The sequence below is a fragment of the Leptonychotes weddellii genome, chromosome 2 (genome assembly GCF_054177405.1).
Source record: "Leptonychotes weddellii isolate Sample4059 chromosome 2, ASM5417740v2, whole genome shotgun sequence".
Taxonomy (NCBI): domain Eukaryota; kingdom Metazoa; phylum Chordata; class Mammalia; order Carnivora; family Phocidae; genus Leptonychotes; species Leptonychotes weddellii.
This window is the reverse complement of record NC_138370.1, coordinates 113,882,388-113,902,127: the sequence shown is the minus strand read 5'-3', so window position 1 is coordinate 113,902,127 and position 19,740 is coordinate 113,882,388. Positions and strand designations below refer to the sequence as shown.

Sequence of the window (19,740 nt, the reverse complement as noted above, 5' to 3'; positions counted from 1 at the left end):
ATGAAGCTTCAATATTAGTAAATTCATTCCTATGGTTCATCATGTAGTTAGATCTAAGGAGAAAGATGTTATATGATTAGATGTATAGATGACACAAAGGACTTTGTGTTAGTGAGCTATTACTAGGGTGAAAATAGTGAGTAACAAACACCCCCGCTATCTCACTGGCTTACAACGTCAAATATTTTCCTTGTTCTCACTCACCAGTCTGTGGGTTGGCAGGGCTGCTTATGCTTCAGGCTGCAGGATGGATTCAGGTCTACTCCATATGCTTCTCCATTTGGGATCAGCAACTACCCAGGGTATGTCTTTCTGATGGTAGAGGCAGAAACACAAGTGGGGTGAGCTGAAACATATGATGCTTCGGACTCTGAACTTGTCACGCTACTACTGTTGATCAAATTCCATTGTTTAAAGCAAGTCACAAGCTCAAACCCAAAATCAGTGTACAGGTAAAGTATTCTCTCCCAACAATAAATCATGATAGAAGGGAAAAAAGAAGTAATTGTGAACACATAGTAAAATGTAGCATAGCCTTTGACAAATTTCAACACTCATTCTTAATTTCAGAAAAATAAAATAAAAATTAAGATATATTTTCTTAACATGATGAAATATTTTATACCTCAACTCAAAAACCAGCATCCTACTTAATGGAGAAACAACTCTCATTAGGATAAAGCAGTTATGTCCTCTGCCGTGCTACTATATAGCAAAGTATTGGAGATAAAAGCTAATAATCATAAGCATTTAGGTGCATAAGACTTGAGAAAGAATTAAATTATATCTCTATGTAGATCATGTAATACTACACCTACAAAACAAAGAATCAGTACTAAAGATAATAATTTCTGTAAAGCACCATAATATAAAATTCACCTGAAACATATATACAAAACTGCAAGCAGTAACCATTTAAAAGATACAATGTCATTTAATATAGAAACCAAAAAAGGATAAAATACTTAAGGAAATGTGCCAAAACTATATTAGAAAAACTTCAGTAAGTGGAAAACACTTCTGTAAGCTAAAAAAGGCTTGAAGAAATCAAAAGACATCATTTGTTCTCATACAGGACAACTCAACACCATAAAGACGACAATCCTCCCCCAAGTTATGTGTATAAATGTGATTCCAATTAAAATAAAGGTAAACTTTTTCCTAGAGTTATGCAAGCTAATTCTAAAGTTCATATGGAAAAATAAACATAACAATAATGGAAGGAAAATCCTGAAAAATAAAAATAAGAGAGGGCTAGCCCTAACAAGTGTTAAATAAGATTATAAAGCCTCTCTAATAAAAACACTGTGGTACTGGCAAACAGAGTGGGAAGGGAATAGAAAATCCAAAAATAGACCCAAGTACAGATGGAAATTACTAGAGGGCATCTAAGATCACCTGGGGAAAGATGGACTTTTAAATAAATGGTGTTGAGTGACTGGCCATTCATTTGGAAAAAGGTAAAACTGGATCCATATCTCACACTATACATCAGAATAATCTTCAAATAGACCAGAGATGTCAATTTAAAAGGAAACTATAAAAACATGAGACAAATACGTGAGGGAGTTACTTTTTAACTTGGGTGTGGGGAAACCTTTTCTAACTATGAGAAGACTCAATCTCATACCACCTTCTATACACTAAATGTTCGTGTCCCTCCAAAATTCGAACGTTGAAACCTAATCCTCCACACAAGGGTATTAGAGTCGGGGCCTTTGGGAGGTGACTAGGTCATGAGAGTGGGGTGCTCATGAATGGGATCAGTGTCCTTAGAAAAGAGACCCCGAGAGCTCCCTGGCCCCTTCCACCAGGGGAGGACCCAATAAGAAAATGGCGGTCTACGAACCAGGAAGCAGGCCCTCACCAACTCTACGGATGCCTTGATCTTGAATTTCCCAGCCTCCAGAACTGTGAGAAGTAAATGTCTGTTGTTTATAAGGCCCGGGTCTTTTTGGTATTTTTGTACTTGCTTCATTTGCCACTTCATCACCATCAACTGCAGGCGATAGCTTTATTAATGGTGTTGTCCCTGCCCGCCATAGAGTGCAAGCATCCCATTTCCTCCTGGCAAGCAGCTCCACACTGGGCTCAAATCCAAGAACACACCAAGTTAATCCAGTTAATCCCCAAAACTAAGGTTCAGGATTCATGAGAGAGAATGGAGTTGTAGCCCAGGGGATGGCGGAGAAGTTTGCTGCGTTATCGTGGGCCACAGCCGATCCGGAGCTGGCGGGGGCTGAAGCCGGCACACTTCCCGCTGGAGTACCAGGAGGCTGAGGCTGGCAAGCAGGAAACCATGGACCACGACTGCAGAGCAAAACCCTGCAGGCCAAGGCGCCAGGAAAGCTCACCGGAGAGGGAGGGACCCCGGGTGTTCTTGCACGGTGCTCGCCCCGGCTCCGTTGGAGAAGCAGAAAGACAGGACACAAGCCAGCAAGAGAGCCCGTTTCCTGCAGCGTCCCTCCAGTGCCCCCTACTGACAAGGCTTGCCATCGTGCCAGTCGGCCGTGGGTACGGGGTCCAATTCCAGTCCTGCAAAGCCGGACAGCAGTAAACTGAGAAAAGCTGATTGCCGCTCCTGGGGCAAAAGGAGTAAAAAATGAGCCTGGGAAATCTCTTTAAAGATAGAATGCAAGGAAGCCCTCAAACACAAAATGGGGTCATAACCAAGGGACTGAAGACGAAAATTGAAGGGGATTGCCATTCGCCAAAACTGCAGTGATTTGAGAATAAAAAGAATAATGGCAATAATGAATTATAACAAATATATATATATTTATATAATATATATGATGAATTATAACAAATTGAAATTTTTTTTGTTTCATTGGTACATAGCGATACTATAAGAGAAAGCATAAAAGAAGGAAAGGTCTTCTTTACAGATGAACGCCAGCTAATAGTAAATGTAGATGGAATGATAAAATTAGAAAATCAGTTTACAATCGCAGTGTAATATTGACTCAGGAAATGATCACTGATTAGTGTTAAAATAATTGTACAAAAGGTTATTGGCAACAGGATATTCACCTCGTCCTAGAAGATCACCTCATAAATTACTAATTCCAAAAGAAGAAGATACTTCTAACTAGAGAGTTTTGGTGGTCAACATCTTCATCCAGGAATCAAACTTAGCTTCGCAAATGGGACAACTAGACGTTTGCTTCCTAATGTCACACAATAAGAAGCACGCAACATCCCCAATGAAACATTTTTGTGAAAAGATGTTTAACAGAATCAAAAAATAGGAAAACAAGCAAACCCAGACGTTGAGTTACTCAATGATACGACTGACTTGAACTTTCCAAAAAGTAAAGTTTCCAGATGAAATACAGGACACTGTTATATTTGAATGTCAAATGAACAACAAATTCATCTTTTAGTGTAAGCACAGTATATATTATACCAAAGGATGAACCATTGTTTATCTGACACTCAAATTAACTGAGCATCCTGTATTTTTATTTTCTAAATCTTTAAACCCTAGAAAAAAAGGGTGTTATACTATTCTAGATTAAAAGCCTAAAGAGGCGTAACCAAAGGCAAAACATGAACTTTGACTGGCACCTGGATTGAAAAAGAAGACTATAAAACACATTTTAGGGACAATTATGGTAATTGGAACATACACAGTGTGTTAGATGATATTGCAGAATTACTGTTAATTTTCTTAGGTGTGACCATGGCATCATACTTATGAAATGAATGCCCTTATTCTTCAGAAATGTATATTGAAATATTTAGAAGTGATGTGCCATGGTTTTTATAATTTGCTTTCTGATGATTCAGAAAACACACACGGGTCCACGAGGAGAAAGAAACCAATGTGGCAACATGTATTATTCTTTCAACTTTTCTCAAGGTGTGGAAATGTTCCCAAAATTGGGGGTAGGAGGAAAGAGCCTGCAGAATACAAAAATGTATGATGAATTACGTCCTTAAAATAATGTCTCATCCATTGATATAAAAGTCTCAGAGCAATTCCTTCATGGTTTACTTCTTATATAAAATCAAGGAAAAGGAATTAATACATTTTTACAACTTAAAAAAAACTGTGTTTAAACTATGTTCCATCACCTATGTATCCCTAATGACCTTAGACGCTCACGTCAGATGCAATCTGACAATCTTTTCATCCTTTTTCCATGTCACTAGTATAACCTAACCATAATTTGGAGTCCTTTTTTACTGGTCCTCGGCACCGTCTCTTCCTCTCTCCCACATGCAATATTTCGGGCTTCTTAGTAACAGTGGCTCCAAGATTGTTTGATTGCAATTATAACGGTAACAACAAAACTTCCCAGCGAGTCAGTGTTGCCTGTGCAGCAGGGCAGAGGCAAATAACTAAAAGAAGCAGTTCTGTTCTTGATTTGCACTGAGCATTCAGAAAAGGACTTAAAAACCCTATTTGTGGAGATCGAAGAAAAAACTATCTTCTACTGCACAATTTCATGAGGCGGTTTTTTATGCTTCCTCAATTTAGCGAATTCCCATATTGAAGCATTATGAATTATGTTCTCCAACTTACAACACGCAGACCCAAAGAACACACTAGCATGTTACATGCTCAACTGCAGTATTGTTCCTATGCAGTCTCTTTGACTTAAGCTCTTTTATTCCAAATACCATAAAGACTTATGTCTGACTAATCTGATGTGGCTATTTTAATCCAAAGTGCAGCTACATATTGCATATAGGTCCCAATCTCCAATAATAGATGCCCCCCACCCCCAAGAAGCAAACAAATAAATCTGGGAGACCTATGTGGCTGAACATACTCATCTAGTCAAATTGAAAGCATAGGTTGGCAACCGAAAAAACAAAAGATCAGTTCCCTCTGAGGAACCACCAAAAGAATGAGGGGCAGACCTAAGGGAAAAATCCAAAAGAAGGGTCCTAAATGTGCCCTAAGTATTACCAACATTGTTTACAATATATCAAGGTGATACTTTGAAGTTATTATTTAGAAATTATTCAGTAAAAGTACAGAAGTTTTGCATGAAAATAATACATCCAATTTCTTGAAGGTGCGAAAGGGTGAGAGGAGACCTACCCCTAGTAAAGCTCAAATACCTGACTTTCCCCCCCACATCACCTTCTTCCTCATTCCAGACACTAACAGTGGAGAGGAAGGGGATTAAGTCCTGACCTGACACGTTCTTCTAAAGAAGGCCCCCATTGTCTTAGTCTGTTCGGGCTGCTATAACAAAAATACCACAAATGGGATGGTTTATAAACAACAGAAATTTATTTCTCACAGTTTTGAAGCCTGGGAAATCCAAGATCATGGCTCCAGAAGATTTGGTGTCTGGTAAGAGCTCACTTTCTGGTTCATGGACAGCCATCTTTTTGCTGTATCCTCATGTGGTGAAAGGGACTGGTGATCCCTCTGGAGCCTCTTTTATAAAGTCATTCTGGGCTGTGCCCTATTGATCTAACCATGTTCCAAAAGCCCTGCTTCTTAATACCATCACACTGGGGTTAGGATTTCAACATATGAATTTGGGCAGGATGGGGGGCACACAAACTGTTGGTCTATAGCACCTACCCTCCAGCCTCAAAGCATTTGGAGATGGGCCAAAACACAGGCTGACTCTACTTGGCAGTGCCTCCAGAGCCCCTTTGGAGGTGTCAAATCAATGATCTAATCTACCTCAAGAAACTAGACAAACAAGAGCAAAACAAACCCCATGTCCCTTCTCACCACTTTTATCCAACATAGCACTGGAAGTTCTAGTCATTACAATAAGGAAAAAATAAACTAAATTAAATTTAATTTAAAAAGAGCACACAAATTTGAAAAGAAAAAATAAAACTATTTTCAGACATCATGATATTCTATGTAGAGAATTTCAAGAAACCTACAAAACATTCCTGGAACTAAACAATGAGTCCAATAACATTGTAGGATTCAAGATCAACATACAAAAATCGATTGAATTCTTATATACTGACAATGAACAAGTTAAAACCAAAATTAAAATGATGTCATTTATACTTGCTTAAAAAATGAAATGTTTAGGTATAAATCTAAGAAAATATGTATAAGATCTGTATGATAAAAGTTACAAAATGCTGATTAAAAAAACACACAAAAAAAGACCTAAATACTTGGGGATTCACACCATGCAATAGCAAGAACCCCCAAACCATACAATTAAAAAATGGACAGGAGAATAAACAGACATTCTTCCAAAGAAGACATACACATGGTCAACTGGTACATGAAAAGGTGCTCAACATCACTAATTATCAAGGGGATTCTAATCAAAACTACAAGGAGATATTACCTCATACCTGTTAGAATGGCTATTATCAAAAAGACAAGAGATACCAAGTATTGGCAAGAATATGGAGAAAAGGGAACTCTTGTGCACTACTGGTAAAAATGTAAATTGGTGCAGTGACTAGGGAAAACAGTATGGAGGCTCCTCAAAAAATTAAAAACAGAGCTACTATATGACCCAGCAATTCCACTTCTAGGTATTTATCCAAAGGAAGTTTGGATAAGGAAGTTTGGATAAGGAAGTGATTTATCCAAAATCTTTATCAATTCATCAGAAAGATATAACAATCGTAAATATTCACTCATCATTGGAGCACCTAAACATGTAAGATAAATATGAATGGAAATGAAAGGACAAATAAACAGCATAAAACAATAGTAGAGGACTTCACACTCCACATTCAACAATGGATACATCATCAGACAGAAAATCAATAAGGAAAACGGTGGGCTTATATAACATCATAGAGCGAATGAACCTAACAGACATTTATAGAACATTACTTTCAACAGCAGCAGAATATGCCTTCTTTTCAAGCACATTCTATAGAGGGATTGTGTGTTGGGCCACAATACAAGTCTTAACAAATTTAGGAAGACTGAAATCATATCAAACGTTTCTAATCATAATGGTATAAAACTAGAAATCAGTAGCAGAAGGAAAGTTGGAATATTTACAAATATATGGAAATTAAACAACACACTCCTCACAACTTAGGAGTCAAAGAGGAAATTAAATGAGAAATCAGAAAGAATCTTGAAAAGGAATAACAACATGCCAAACTTATAGGATCCAATGAAAGCAATTCTAAGTAGGAAGTTGATAACAATAAATGCTTGGATTAAGAAAAAAGAAAGCTCTCAGATAAACAACCTAACTTTACACCTCAAAGAACTAGAAAAAAACTAAGCCAAAGTTAGCAGAATAAAAGCAATAACAAAGATTAAAGCAGAAATAAATGAAATAATGAGTGGGTGGACACTAGAAAATGTAACAAAACTGTATTGGTTCTTTGAAAAGATAAAATCAACAAACCTTTCATTAGACTAACAGAGAGAGAGAGAGAGAAGACTCAAAATTATAAATGAAGGGGGACATCACAACTACATAAATGTAAAAGATCATAAGAGACTATTATCAACAATTATATGCCAATGAATTGGATAAACTAGAAGAAATGGATAAATTCTTAGAAACATGCAACCTACCAAGGCTGACTTGTGAAGAAATAGAAAATGTGAACAGTTCAATGACAAGTAAGGACATTGAATCAGTAATCAAAAATCCCCCCCCCAAAAAAACAAAACAAACAAACAAACAAACAAACCAGGCACAGATGACTCTATGGGCAAGTTCTACCAAACACTTAAAGAAAAATTAATGCCAATCTTTCTCAAACTCTTCCAAAATATTGAAGAGAAAGGAACACTTCCAAACTCATTTTACAAGGCCAGTGTTACTATAATAATGGGTATATGTCAGTCCACATTTGTCCAAACCCACATAGGGGCAACACCAAGAGTGAACTCTAATGTAAACTGTAGACTTTGAGTGATTACGTTGTGTCCCTGTGGGTTCATCAAATATAACAAATGTACCCCCACCCCCACGCTGGTGGGAAATGTTGATAATGGGAAAAGCTATGCATGCAAGGGGGCAGAAGGCACATGGAAAACCTCTGTACCTTTCCCTCAATTTGGTGTGAACCTAAAACTGCTCTTAAAAAATAAAGTCTCTAAATATGGGGGAAAAAAACACAACAGTGGTGAAAAATGGTAGCATACCGCTTAGGGTCACTTGTATTCAATTAGGAAATAGATGGCATATTCAACTGGCTAATCTGCCTAGGAGTTATACAGAACGGACCAGCTTTTATTCTAGGCTAATTTGGCGCCACAACTGAAGCATTATCTTCCTGAGTCTTCTACTCAACACCCCATATATTACAAAGTTTCCCCACTTTGAATGTTGAGAACTAGAACGTTTTCCTGCTCTGTGAGAGCATCAGAAATTTCCCCACTTGCTCCTTTCGGGTAGTTCTTTCCCTGCAGATTTCCCAGCAGGCAGTTCTGTCCTCAGGCAGATTCTCACAGGCACACTCTGAAGACTCAAGGGCAACTCTGGAGATCTCTGGAGCTCTTTCTGCAGTTCTCTCCTCTCTGGTACTCTGTCTGCACATTGGCCTCCCTTGCACCTTGGTCTCCTTGACCACCCTGGCCTCCCCAAATTCTCAACTTAGTCTTCTCAACCCTGAGGGACTGCACTACAGCCTGGGAGCCCTCTCTAGGGAATTATTGGGAAACCATAGAACTGTCATCCTTTGTTTATCTCCTCGTTTGTTTATCTTCTTTCAAGGATTACTGTTCATCACTGCTTATTGTCTGATGTTTCAAAACCATTCTTTATAAAATTTGACTGTATTTTTTTTTTTTTTAATTGAGGGTAAGTGGGTATATCTGTCCCTGTTGTTCCATCAGGGCTGGGAACAGAAATCCTTTAAAAATAATGTTATCTTAAAAAAAAAAAAAAGAAAAAGACCAAATAAAATATATGACCACAGAGAAATAAAAAGTGAGCTGACAAAATTCACAGGAGGAATTAAGGGTTTAAAATAAATAATTAGAGAAATAAAAGCCACATTCGAAACTATAAAAATAAAAGATACAGGGGTGCCTGGGTGGCTCAGTTGTTTAAGCCTCTGCCTTCAGTGGCTCAGGTCATGATCTTGGGGTCCTGGGATGAGCCCTGCATTGGGCTACCTGCTTCTCCCTCTCCCTTTGCCCCTCCCCCTCCCCACCCTCTGCTTGTGCTCTACCCTCCCTCCTCTCAAATAAAGCAATAAGATCTTTTTTTTTTTTTTCAAGGGTGGGAGAAATAACATTTATTCCAAAAGAATTCCATATCTATATTCCAAATCAATAACAACATTTAGGTCAGTGTATACCCTTGCTTCATAGATAACATTCATTTGAGTGCCTAAGTTAAGGGATTTGAAAATTATATATATTTAATTTCTATCACCCTTCCAATCTCATTTCCTTATATAGGCAGCATCCTGTAGAATAAAAAGTCTGATTCTAAAGGCCATATTTGCATGTATAATTTAAAAAATTAATATGTGCATGGATTTTTTACACCGATCCTGTGAAACACTATGTTCCGTTTCCAGGGATAATTAACATCAACTTAGTCTGTTGCTAATTTCCGTTATTTCTCACCAAACCCATTAAAAAAAAAAATGAAAGATACAGTAACATGGAGGGCAGGATTTGTAAAAATTCTGTTAAAAAATAGAAAATGATAAAAAGAGAAATAATTAGAAAGAAGATAATACAGAAATCAAACACAGTAGCTCCAACATATGCATAATTGGTATTCCTGAATTAAGAAAGCAAAATTTAAAGTATTCCAAAATTACAAAAGAAGAAAACTTTCCTAAAATAAATGAAAAATTGAATTTGCTGATTAAACCCATATAATTTCTCCCAGAAAAATAATTATGCATAATAATCAACACAATGGTGTATTCTAGAGCAGGATAATAAAAAATTCACTAAGCAGGTAAATTTTGGGCAGAAAAATCAAGTCATCTGCCACAGCTGAGAGAAAAGAGTGGGTTTAATCTGAACTCTCCTTCTCCATGGCAACATTTAATGACAGAGGAAGGTGGAAGAATGTGTCCAGAATCTTAAAAAGAAGGAAGACAAGATTGAGCCAAGAATATTATGCCCAGCCCATTTGTTTTATGTTTATGGCAACAGAAAGGCACTCTCAATTTGGTACACACTCTGGGAGTAATGAGGCATTAATGAGTCCTTCTTTTAAAAAAAAGAAAAAAAGAACACTTAATAAAAAATCTATCCCAAAAGTATTGAATCAAGAGAACTCAGGGGAGGGGAACCTATGTTTTAAAAGTATTGGTAATAAGGGGTGCCTGGGTGGCTCAGTCGTTAAGCATCTGCCTTCAGCTCAGGTCATGGTCCCAGGGTCCTGGGATCAAGCCCCATGTCAGGCTCCCTGTTCAGCAGGAAGCCTGCTTCTCCCTCTCCCACTCCCCCTGCTTGTGTTCCCTCTCTTGCGGTCTCTCTCTCTGTCAAATAAATAAATAAAAATATTTTTTAAAAAAGTATTGGTAATAAGTACTGAATATATCTAAATATAAGATGAAATATTTATTATTTTAGAAGAAAATAAAAGTGTATAGACTTTGACAATGTCAAAGTTATTAATTTTTAAAAGTGTTGGTAGAGAGTACGTATTTGTTAATACCTTATTTTTCAGAAGAGTCAAAGCCTACTGAAAAAATTGACAAATCAAAAAAACAATTGCTTGCTTAATTTAAAAAATTGATGTTGATATTAAAAATTACATTTGTAAATAATTTCTAAATAACATTCAGACAGAAACCCAACATAGCTCACTAATCCTCTCTAGTAAATAAATTGATGAGAGGCCCTTTAGAGGTCAGGCCAAAGTAAGGACTATAACCAGACAGAGTCATTAAATAAAATTAAACCATTAAAATTTACGAATTTAAAATATGTAGTCAGTGAGCAAGAGTATGAGGGAAGCTACTGTAACCAAAGTAGGATGGTATTAGTAAAAGGTTAAAAAATAAAAGAAAAAAAAGAATACAACATGCAGAAATAAACTCACACATATACGGTCAATTGATTTTCAAAAATAGTGCAAAGATGGTTCAAGAGAGAAAGGATTGTCTTTTCAACTAATGATACTAGAACACTTGGATACTCATATGTAAGAAAAAAAAACTTGATTCATACCTCCCACCATATGTTAAAATTATCTCAAAATGGATTATATGCCTAAACATAAAACCTGAAATTATAAAACTTCTAGAAGAAAATATAGGAGAAAATGTTCATGGCCTTGGGTGAAGCAAAGATTTTTACAAATATAACACCCAATGTACAATTCATAAAAGAAAAAATTCATAAATTGAACTTTATCAAAATTAAGAACTGCTATTAAAAATTACTAAGAGAGTCCATTTTCAAAAGGATTTCTGGATTATTACAGCAAAGATTTCAAAGCTGTAATTTAATTATGTAAAAAAAAGAAAAGTAAGATTCAGGGATGCCTGGGTGGCTCAGTCGGTTAAGCGTCTACCTTTGGTTCAGGTCATGATCCCAGGGTCCTGGGATGGAGTCCCGCATCGGGCTCCCTGCTCAGCGGGAAGCCTGCTTCTCCCTCTCCCACTCCCCCTGCTTGTGCTCTCTCTCTCTCCGACAAATAAATAAATAAAATCTTAAAAAAAGAGAAAAGAAGAGTAAGGTTCAGCATCCTCTAAAGTCTCTAATCTCCTAACTCTTGCAGAGTGGGAGGCCAAACCAGCCACTCTATATGCCCAGACAAGGGGACCTGATCTTGTGATCATATTGCATATAACTAGCACAACTTTTACCAGTCTGTAGATTCACTTCTATTCAAATTTGTTAGTACTATTTTAATTGCAAGGGACAGAAACCCTAACCTAAAATAAATTAACCAGAAAGGAAATCTTAGGGTTAATGAAGTACAGGGGTAGATCTGCCTTCAATTAGTGCTGGCTTGGGAGCTCAGATGATATCATCAGAAGCTGGTCTTTCTTCATCTCCTAAGACCCACCTAAGGTATAGTAAGTCAGAATCCTCAGGAGTTAGACTCCGGAATCTTAAAACCAACAACAGAAAACCCTTTCCAGATGAGTGCCCTAAAGCATTTATCAGTTAATTGCTTTATCTGTGTATAGCTTGTCTTTGCAAGCTAATTACAAGCTTCTTGCATGCAAGGACAATTTCTTCTGCACCCTAATCATATCTAAAATTATGCTCAGTGGATATTAAACAGGTATTCTGTAAAGTCTGGTAGATGTAGGGATGCTGCAAGTTTAATGCTATAAGCATCAGAAGGCATTTGAAAAAAAATCTAATATTCTTTTGGAAAATCTGAGCTAGTGAAAATATAGTTGGAATCAAAGTTTTTGAACAACTACATCCAAATGGAATTAGTGAATAAATTTGAGTTAGTAAAGAGCAGTATTCCAAAGCCCTCTGTTCTTGGCCCTGCATTGTTCAAAATTCTTTTGAACTTGAATACAGATATAGATGATAAATATCATATCTGCAATTGACCAAACCAGGAGACGTCAAATGATAAAAATGTATTTCGCAATGTTCTTGAATAGCATGGCCACCCAAACATTACCACCAGATCAATTTTGGTATTCTTCCAGTCCTCACATTATATATATATTGTTGGCTCCCTTTTCCCCCTGAGCATCAACATTTTGGCTGCCAGCTTGTCTAGACTTACGTCCTTTGACTCCAAATCTAGCAGGAAGAAAAGCTTTTCTTTTCCACAACTTGAAAAAAGTTCTGTCCTGATTTCCATTGAACAGAACCAGATCCCATGCCTGTTCATAAATACCACTCACAGGAGCCAAGGGTTCATGATGCTCTGGTCGGCCACGCCTGCGTTCCACATCATCACTTGGGAACTAGTGGTGGTGGTGGCCACAGCTGAGGCACATAGGGACTCAGAATGGGGGGGTTCCCCCAAGAAAATCTGATTATTGTTTTGGTAAGAAAGGGGAATGGTTACAGAACTGCTAAACAACAAACCAAATAAGCCAGGGTCTCTGCCTTACATTCTACTCAGGAGGACAACTCTGTTAACAGATATTTTTAATATGAAATGATAAATGTTGGGGCACCTGGGTGGCTCCGTTGGTTAAGCGTCCAACTCTTGCTTTTGACTCAGGTCATGATCTCATGGATCATGAGATCGAGCTCCTCATAGGGCTCTACACTCAGTGGGGAGTCTGCTTGAAGATTCTCTCCCTCTGCCCCTCCTCCCACTCACTCACAAACACTCTCTCTCTCAAATAAATACATAAGTCTTTTTGAACAAAAAGATAAATGTGATAAAATTTGACAGGGTAGAGGGGCAAGTAAATTCAAGCTAGGGGCCAAGATCGTGGCCAAGTAAGTTTCCAGAAGGAGATGATGCCTGAGTCTAGAAAGATTCTAAGTCTTTAGGAGGTGTAGAAGAGGGCTTGGGGATGACTTAGAAGATTTGATCCCCTTGCAGGTAGGAATTATGTCTTATTCTTGCCCCGCTGGAATCCAACATGGAGCCTGATGTCTAGTGGACACTCTGTAAGTGTTTGATGAATTTGTTAATATTCCCTCATTATGTATTCAGCAAAAATTCTGTGGGAATTTGTAAGGTAGATATTTAGCCACATTATTCACAGAAGGAAACTGAGATACAGAGGTTAGGTCATCAGAATCACATGCCAGCCTACAACGGTGCCAAGGTAACTCCCACAGAGGCAGGGACACATCCAAACCAAATTCTAGACATAAGGTAGAATATACAAATCCTAGCCTTGCATTATTAGTGCAGTAAATTGAGAAATAAAAACAAGTAAAAATTTTAGTATGGTTAGCAGTTCTTATAAAGCCCAAAACACCAAATCTTTTTCTAATGATTTCAGATGTCAAGTGGTAAAAATTTATTTTACAATGTTCTTGAATAAATAAGGACTGGGAAAAAATCGAGAGGGAAACATGTTTGTTTGGGTGGGTTGCTAAGCAACACCACACAAGCCAGAGAGCCCTTTTGGATTTCCTTTGGAAGGTGGAATCTGCAGGACCAATGGGTCCTTCTGCTTGTGTCTGCTTCATCTGTTCACATGGGAAAATAAAAGCAAAACAGGAAACAAACAGGCAAGTCTAATAATACAGAAGCCAGAAGTGTGGCGAATACTAAGTATTAAATCAGACTGGACTGTTTTTAAGCTGCCTTTTGAAGGGCTTGTCTGAGTATCCACCATGGCACTGAGACAAAGAGGTGGGGTTTATGTAGCATGTTCCAGAAGAACTTACCACACAGATGAAATAAAACCAAATAGCATCCAGCTATGTTATCCATCCCACACAGGATTTCAGGCCTGTAGATTATCGAAACTTGCAATATGGCCATAGGATTATGGCAACCAGGTGAAGAAGAATATGAATTTTGCATCTCATTTATTTAATAAGAGAACACTTCTTATGAGAAATGGGTTTGTAAGATGAATATTAAAGGAAGGAATTCTGTGGGAAGGGAGAGAAATTTACAGCTTCAAGGCCTACTTGAGGAAAAGCGAGGCACTCCCAAGGGGGAAAACATGCCAAGGTAAAAGCACAAGAGAGAACATTAGGAAGCCAGAAAGAATGACTAGGTATTTGAACAGGAAATATATTGCGTGGCTGGTGATGGGTTTATGAAAACTAAGATTGAAACTGGTAGTGAAATTCTTGGAATGTAAGATTTAGGATGTGGTGCATTAAATACTATCCACATAATGTTACAAAAATATTTCTCTGAATTTTTTAAAAATCACATTACTTGTGAAGATTTGTAATTAAAATTTTGGGTAAGCACACATTTAATTCTGAATTATGTATGTGTGGACACATTTTTGGTCAGTCCAAATTCTTTTGGAGACAATGATATAGTCTTAAACAGAATGTTTCAGATTTTGTTTTAAAACATTGACAAAGAAGGTATATTATTATTATTATTATTATTATTATTATTATTAAATAAAGGCTATACTCTTTAACATGCATCTCAGGCCTTCCATGATCTAGCCCTACCTTCTCCTCCCGTGCCAGCCTGAGTAGTTTCTCTCCTCAACCCCTTCTTGTGTTGAAAGACTTCATACTGACTTGATGCCATAGGGGCCAAGGGCAAACCACCTCAAAAAGTGCACTTCAGCATACTGATTATTTTAAATAAAAGTTACTTAAGAAACAGTTGGTATAAGGATACTCAGAACCACCTCCATTCCCCTCCAGCAAGAAATCAATTTCCCATATGAAAGGTACCCTTCCTGTACTAAGAAGTACAAAGATATCCTTATCACCAGAGATAGGAACTTTAAAGCTGAGAAAGCTATAGAAAAAAACCCTGAGATCATAACCTGAGCTTAAGAGTCGGATGCTTAACTGACTGAGCCACCCAGGTGCCCCATGCTCTTCTATCTTAATTATGTTAAATATTTCCATCTGGGGCGCCTGGATGGCTCAGTCGTTAAGCATCTGCCTTCGGCTCAGGTCATGATCCCAGGGTCCTGGGATCGAGCCCTGCATCGGGCTCCCTGCTCGGTGGGAAGCCTGCTTCTCCCTCTCCCACTCCCCCTGCTTGTGTTCCCTCTCTCACTCTCTCTCTCTGTCAAATAAATAAATAAAATCTTTTAAATAAATAAATAAATAAATAAATATTTCCATCTATTACAATAACTTATGTGGTTTTTGTTTAGTGTCACAACTGGATTATGAGCTTCTACTTTTTTTTTTTTTTTAATTTTTGGATTATGAGCTTCTTAAGGTCAGACACTCCCCACCTAGCACAGAGGATTCTACAACAAATACTTCTTGAGCACCTGCTATGTGCTGGGCACAACACTATGAAAGAACACAATCAGTGCAACAGGCAAAAAGCCCAGCCCTTAAGGAGTCTTCATTCCCTGTGGAATTGTTGAGGGACTGCATGAGCCTAGTCAGGCGTCATAATCATACCGTTTGAGCTTTGGTTAAGACTGGGGTTTCCTAATTCTTCATGTAGAGCCCTTTTTAACCTCCACGTGCTACCATTTCTCCTCTGAGGTGCAAGGGCCTTGGAATAGCTTATGCACACAGGAAACTATTTTTTTTAAAGATTTTATTTATTTATCTGAGAGAGAGAGAGAACACGAGCAGGAGGGTGGGGCAGAGGGAGAGGGAGAAGCAGACTCCCCGCCCAGTAACTCGGGGCTCGATCTTAGGACCCGGAGATCATGACCTGAGCTGAAGGCAGATGTTTGACTGACTGAGCCCCCCAAGCTTCCCCCACATTAAACCATTATTAAGTCACTGTTCAAAATGCTATTTTCAGTTTTGTAATATTTGTTTCCCAAGGATGTTTTGATTTTCCACAGCTCAAGGTTTAGAACACAGCAGATTACTCCTTAGTTTATCCATTTCTTTTTTCTTACTTTTTTTTTTGCTAGCAAGTCTATAGTCCAGAGATATAAGGAAGAGAATACTGAATGGAAAAACAATAATACCAAGGAATAATAGAATTAATTCAATTACTATTTATTTATTGGGTTCAAGTTCTGTGCTTTCACTATGCATAGTAAGTAACATTATTATTTTAGTAAAACATACAAGATAAAACAAAATACTCTTGGGACATAACTGCAGGGAGTTATCTCATTGGTGAGATAATATATCTTAAGTCTAAATAACAACAGATGGGAGAATATAATTTAGTATTGTAGGGAAGTGAAATTGTTCCTCTACCCTTCAAGGTCTTCCAGCTGAACTTAGAATTAAATTTACACGAGACAGATTAAAAAGGGTGAAAAAACCCCAAAGTTTTCTTATGTGCACACAGAGGCCTAATAATGAAATTGAGGCCTAAACAAATGACCAAGGCAGGCAGTTTTCATATTTTTTAGACAATAAATTTGTGAGAAATTGGCATAAAGAAAACAGATGTTTGAGAACTTTAATTAATAAGAATTCTAAGTGGAATTTGGGCTGAGGTAGTAGATAAGAAAAACACACCCTGTCTTTAAGAAGCTCAAAGTTAAGGGGCGCCTGGGTGGCTCAGTTGGTTAAGCGACTGCCTTCGGCTCAGGTCATGATCCTGGAGTCCCGGATCCAGTCCCATATCGGGCTCCCTGCTCGGCAGGGAGTCTGCTTCTCCCTCTGACCCTCCCCCCTCTCATGTGCTTGCTCTCTCTCATTCTCTCTCTCTCAAATAAATAAAAAAATCTTTAAAAAAAAAAAAAAAGAAGCTCAAAGTTAGGAAAAGGATACAGGTAAGTAACAAGGTAAACTGTAGAATTGATGATAGGTGGCCATGATTACCTGAATAAAATCAGGATATTATGGGCACATTGTGTCCCCCTCAAAAATCCATATGTTGAAGTCCTAATCTCCAACAACACAGAATGTGACTGTATTTGGAGACAGGGTTGTTGTTTTGTTTTGTTTTTTAAGGTAATTAAATTAAAGTGAGGTCACTAGAATAGGCCCTAATCCAATGTGACGGGTGTCCTGATGAGAAGAGTTTAGGACACAGACACCTACAAAGAGACCACCATGTGAAGACACTAGCGGAAAACCACCATCTACAAGCCAAGGAAGGAGACCTCAGGAGAAGCCAATCCTGCCAACATCTTGATCTGACTTTCAACCTCTAGAATTGTGAAAAAATAAACTTCTGTTGTTTAAGCCACGCAGTCTGTGGTACTTCATTATGGCAGCCCTAGCAAACAAATAAATACAAGGGCAGATGAAGAAAATGTACTAACCTAACCTAAGGAAATTAAATTTTATGTTTTAAGTTGTAGGAAGCCCCCAGAGGTATCTAAGCATCAATGTGACAGGAGCAGTTTTGGTTCTGAATACAATTTGGGAACAAAACATAGACCAAGGGCCCTGGGCGAAATCACTGACAACAGGGATGAGAAACGGAGGTCCTATCAGAGAGATTTGTGGGGCAGAAGTAACAAGATCTGGGGAGATGAGGTGTAGGAGAAGAGCAGACAGATGAGGGTATCACGGAGAAGCATATCTTGACAAGTAAGGAGGACAGCCATGCCTCAAATTTCAACTGGGGGAACAGGAGGTGACGCAGGCTTAAAAGAGGAGGGGAACGGATATTTAATTTGGGATACGTTAAGTCTGAGACAATTGCAGATCCTCCAGTTGGATGAGCTCACCGTAGAGTGGGAATAAAGTTCTGGCCCCGGGGCTGACGTGGGATTGTGACTCGGAAGCCAGACCCTGAGCCGGCAGCGGGGGGCGGGAGGGGATAAGCTCGAGCTCAGAGCACCAGCCATCTGAATGTTCCAGGACGGAATCTTTGGGGTCCCCACAATGTGTGGAGAGAAGAGCCGACCAGAGGTTGAAGAAACCATCCAAAAAGCAGCAGAAGCTGGAACAAGGGGGCCGCCAAAAGCCAAGGAAGTCAGCATTAGTAGTTTGTTGGTAGTTTTCAAACGAAGTTTAGATTTCTTCGCCCCTGCTGCAGACTAGCGCAGGCTGGATTTCGCTAGTACACACCATCCCACAAAATGGTTTTCTCTCTCTTTCTCTCTCTGCACTTTGGGAGAGGCAGAAGGGGCAGGCGGTGAACAGTGACCCAAGCATTATGTCGGGGTCACGCAGGGAGTGACAGCTCCACAAGCCCCTTCCCCGCAGGCGAGCGGGCGGGGCAGCGAACCCCTCCCTGCCGGAGCCCCTCCACCCGAATGGAACGTGGGCGCCCGCTCCCGGGCTCCCGCTCCACTTGGAACACAAGCCTAGGCGCCGCTCGCAGACTGCGCGGTCCGCGGGGGCGGCTTCCTCGCACCTCCCCCTGCAGCGCGCGGCGGCGGCTGGGCGAGGCGAGGCTAGGCGAGGGGGAGGCGGGCCGAGGGGGCGGGCGAGGGACGCGGGACCGCGGGGAGGTCGGGGGCGGGGAGCAGGAGGCGGCGGGCCCCGGGAAGAAAAGAACATGGCTCCTGCAGCGCGCTGCGCCGAGCGCGGCGAGGGGCGAAGGCGCGCGGGGCGCCAGTGACCGCGATGGTGAACTCGAGCCGCGTGCAGCCGCAGCAGCCCGGGGCCCCGAAGCGGTTGCCCGCGTCCCGAGCGGCCGGCCCCGGCCGGCTGATGGCGGGTGGCGCGGCCGTGGGCGCCGGCCTCGGGGCTCCAGGCAGCCTCCGCGAGCAGAGGGGCCTGGAGATCGAGATGGAGCGTATCCGGCAGGCGGCCGCGCGGGACCCCCCGGCCGGAGCCTCAGCCTCCCCCTCTCCTCCGCTCTCCTCGTGCTCGCGGCAGGCTTGGAGTCGTGACAACCCAGGCTTCGAGGCCGAGGAGGAGGAGGAGGAAGAGGAGGTGGAAGGAGAGGAAGGAGGAATGGTGGTGGAGATGGACGTGGAGTGGCGCCCGGGCAGCCGGAGGTCGGCCGCCTCCTCCGCCGTGAGCTCCGTGGGCTCCCGGGGCCGGGGGCTGGGGGGTTACCACGGCACTGGCCACCCGAGCGGGAGGCGGCGCCGGCGAGAGGACCAGGGCCCGCCGAGTCCCAGCCCGGCCGGCGGCGGGGACCCGCTGCATCGCCACCTCCCCCTGGACGGGCAGCCGCCCCGAGTGGCCTGGGCCGAGAGGCTGGTTCGAGGGCTGCGAGGTAAGAGCGCGCGACCCGCAGCGGCTGATGCACAAACCAGAGCTGCGGGCGCCGGCCGGAGCTATCGCCCGCTGTGGGCAGCTTTCCGGGGCTCCCCTTCGCATCCTTCCTGTGTCCCCGCCTCCCTTGGAAGCGCGTACCCCATTCTGCTAATTGTGCTCTACTTCCGGTACCCATGCGGAATTCCACTGCGCCCTTGTTTGTGCAAATTTATGGGATACCTCCTTCTTACAACGGA

The 19,740-nt window shown here is 40.6% G+C and overlaps 2 protein-coding genes across 5 annotated transcripts in view; both read left to right on the top strand.

The window, feature by feature from the left end:
* LOC102748592 (putative E3 ubiquitin-protein ligase HERC6) overlaps nucleotides 1–19,740 on the top strand; it is a 580,669-nt gene that overhangs the window by 250,172 nt on the left and 310,757 nt on the right. The gene's annotated exons all lie outside the window — the stretch shown is intronic.
* The window catches only part of PKD2 (polycystin 2, transient receptor potential cation channel), a 54,069-nt gene continuing 53,123 nt past the window's right edge, over nucleotides 18,795–19,740 (top strand). For all 4 annotated transcript variants that reach the window (XR_014142937.1, XM_081812153.1, XM_081812152.1 and 1 more), the window contains exon 1: nucleotides 18,795–19,502. Coding sequence is in view for 3 of the 4 variants with exons in the window: in XM_081812153.1 (XP_081668279.1) it covers nucleotides 18,902–19,502 (601 nt within the window). In the remaining variant the exon portion in view is untranslated. The remainder of the gene's footprint in view (nucleotides 19,503–19,740) is intronic.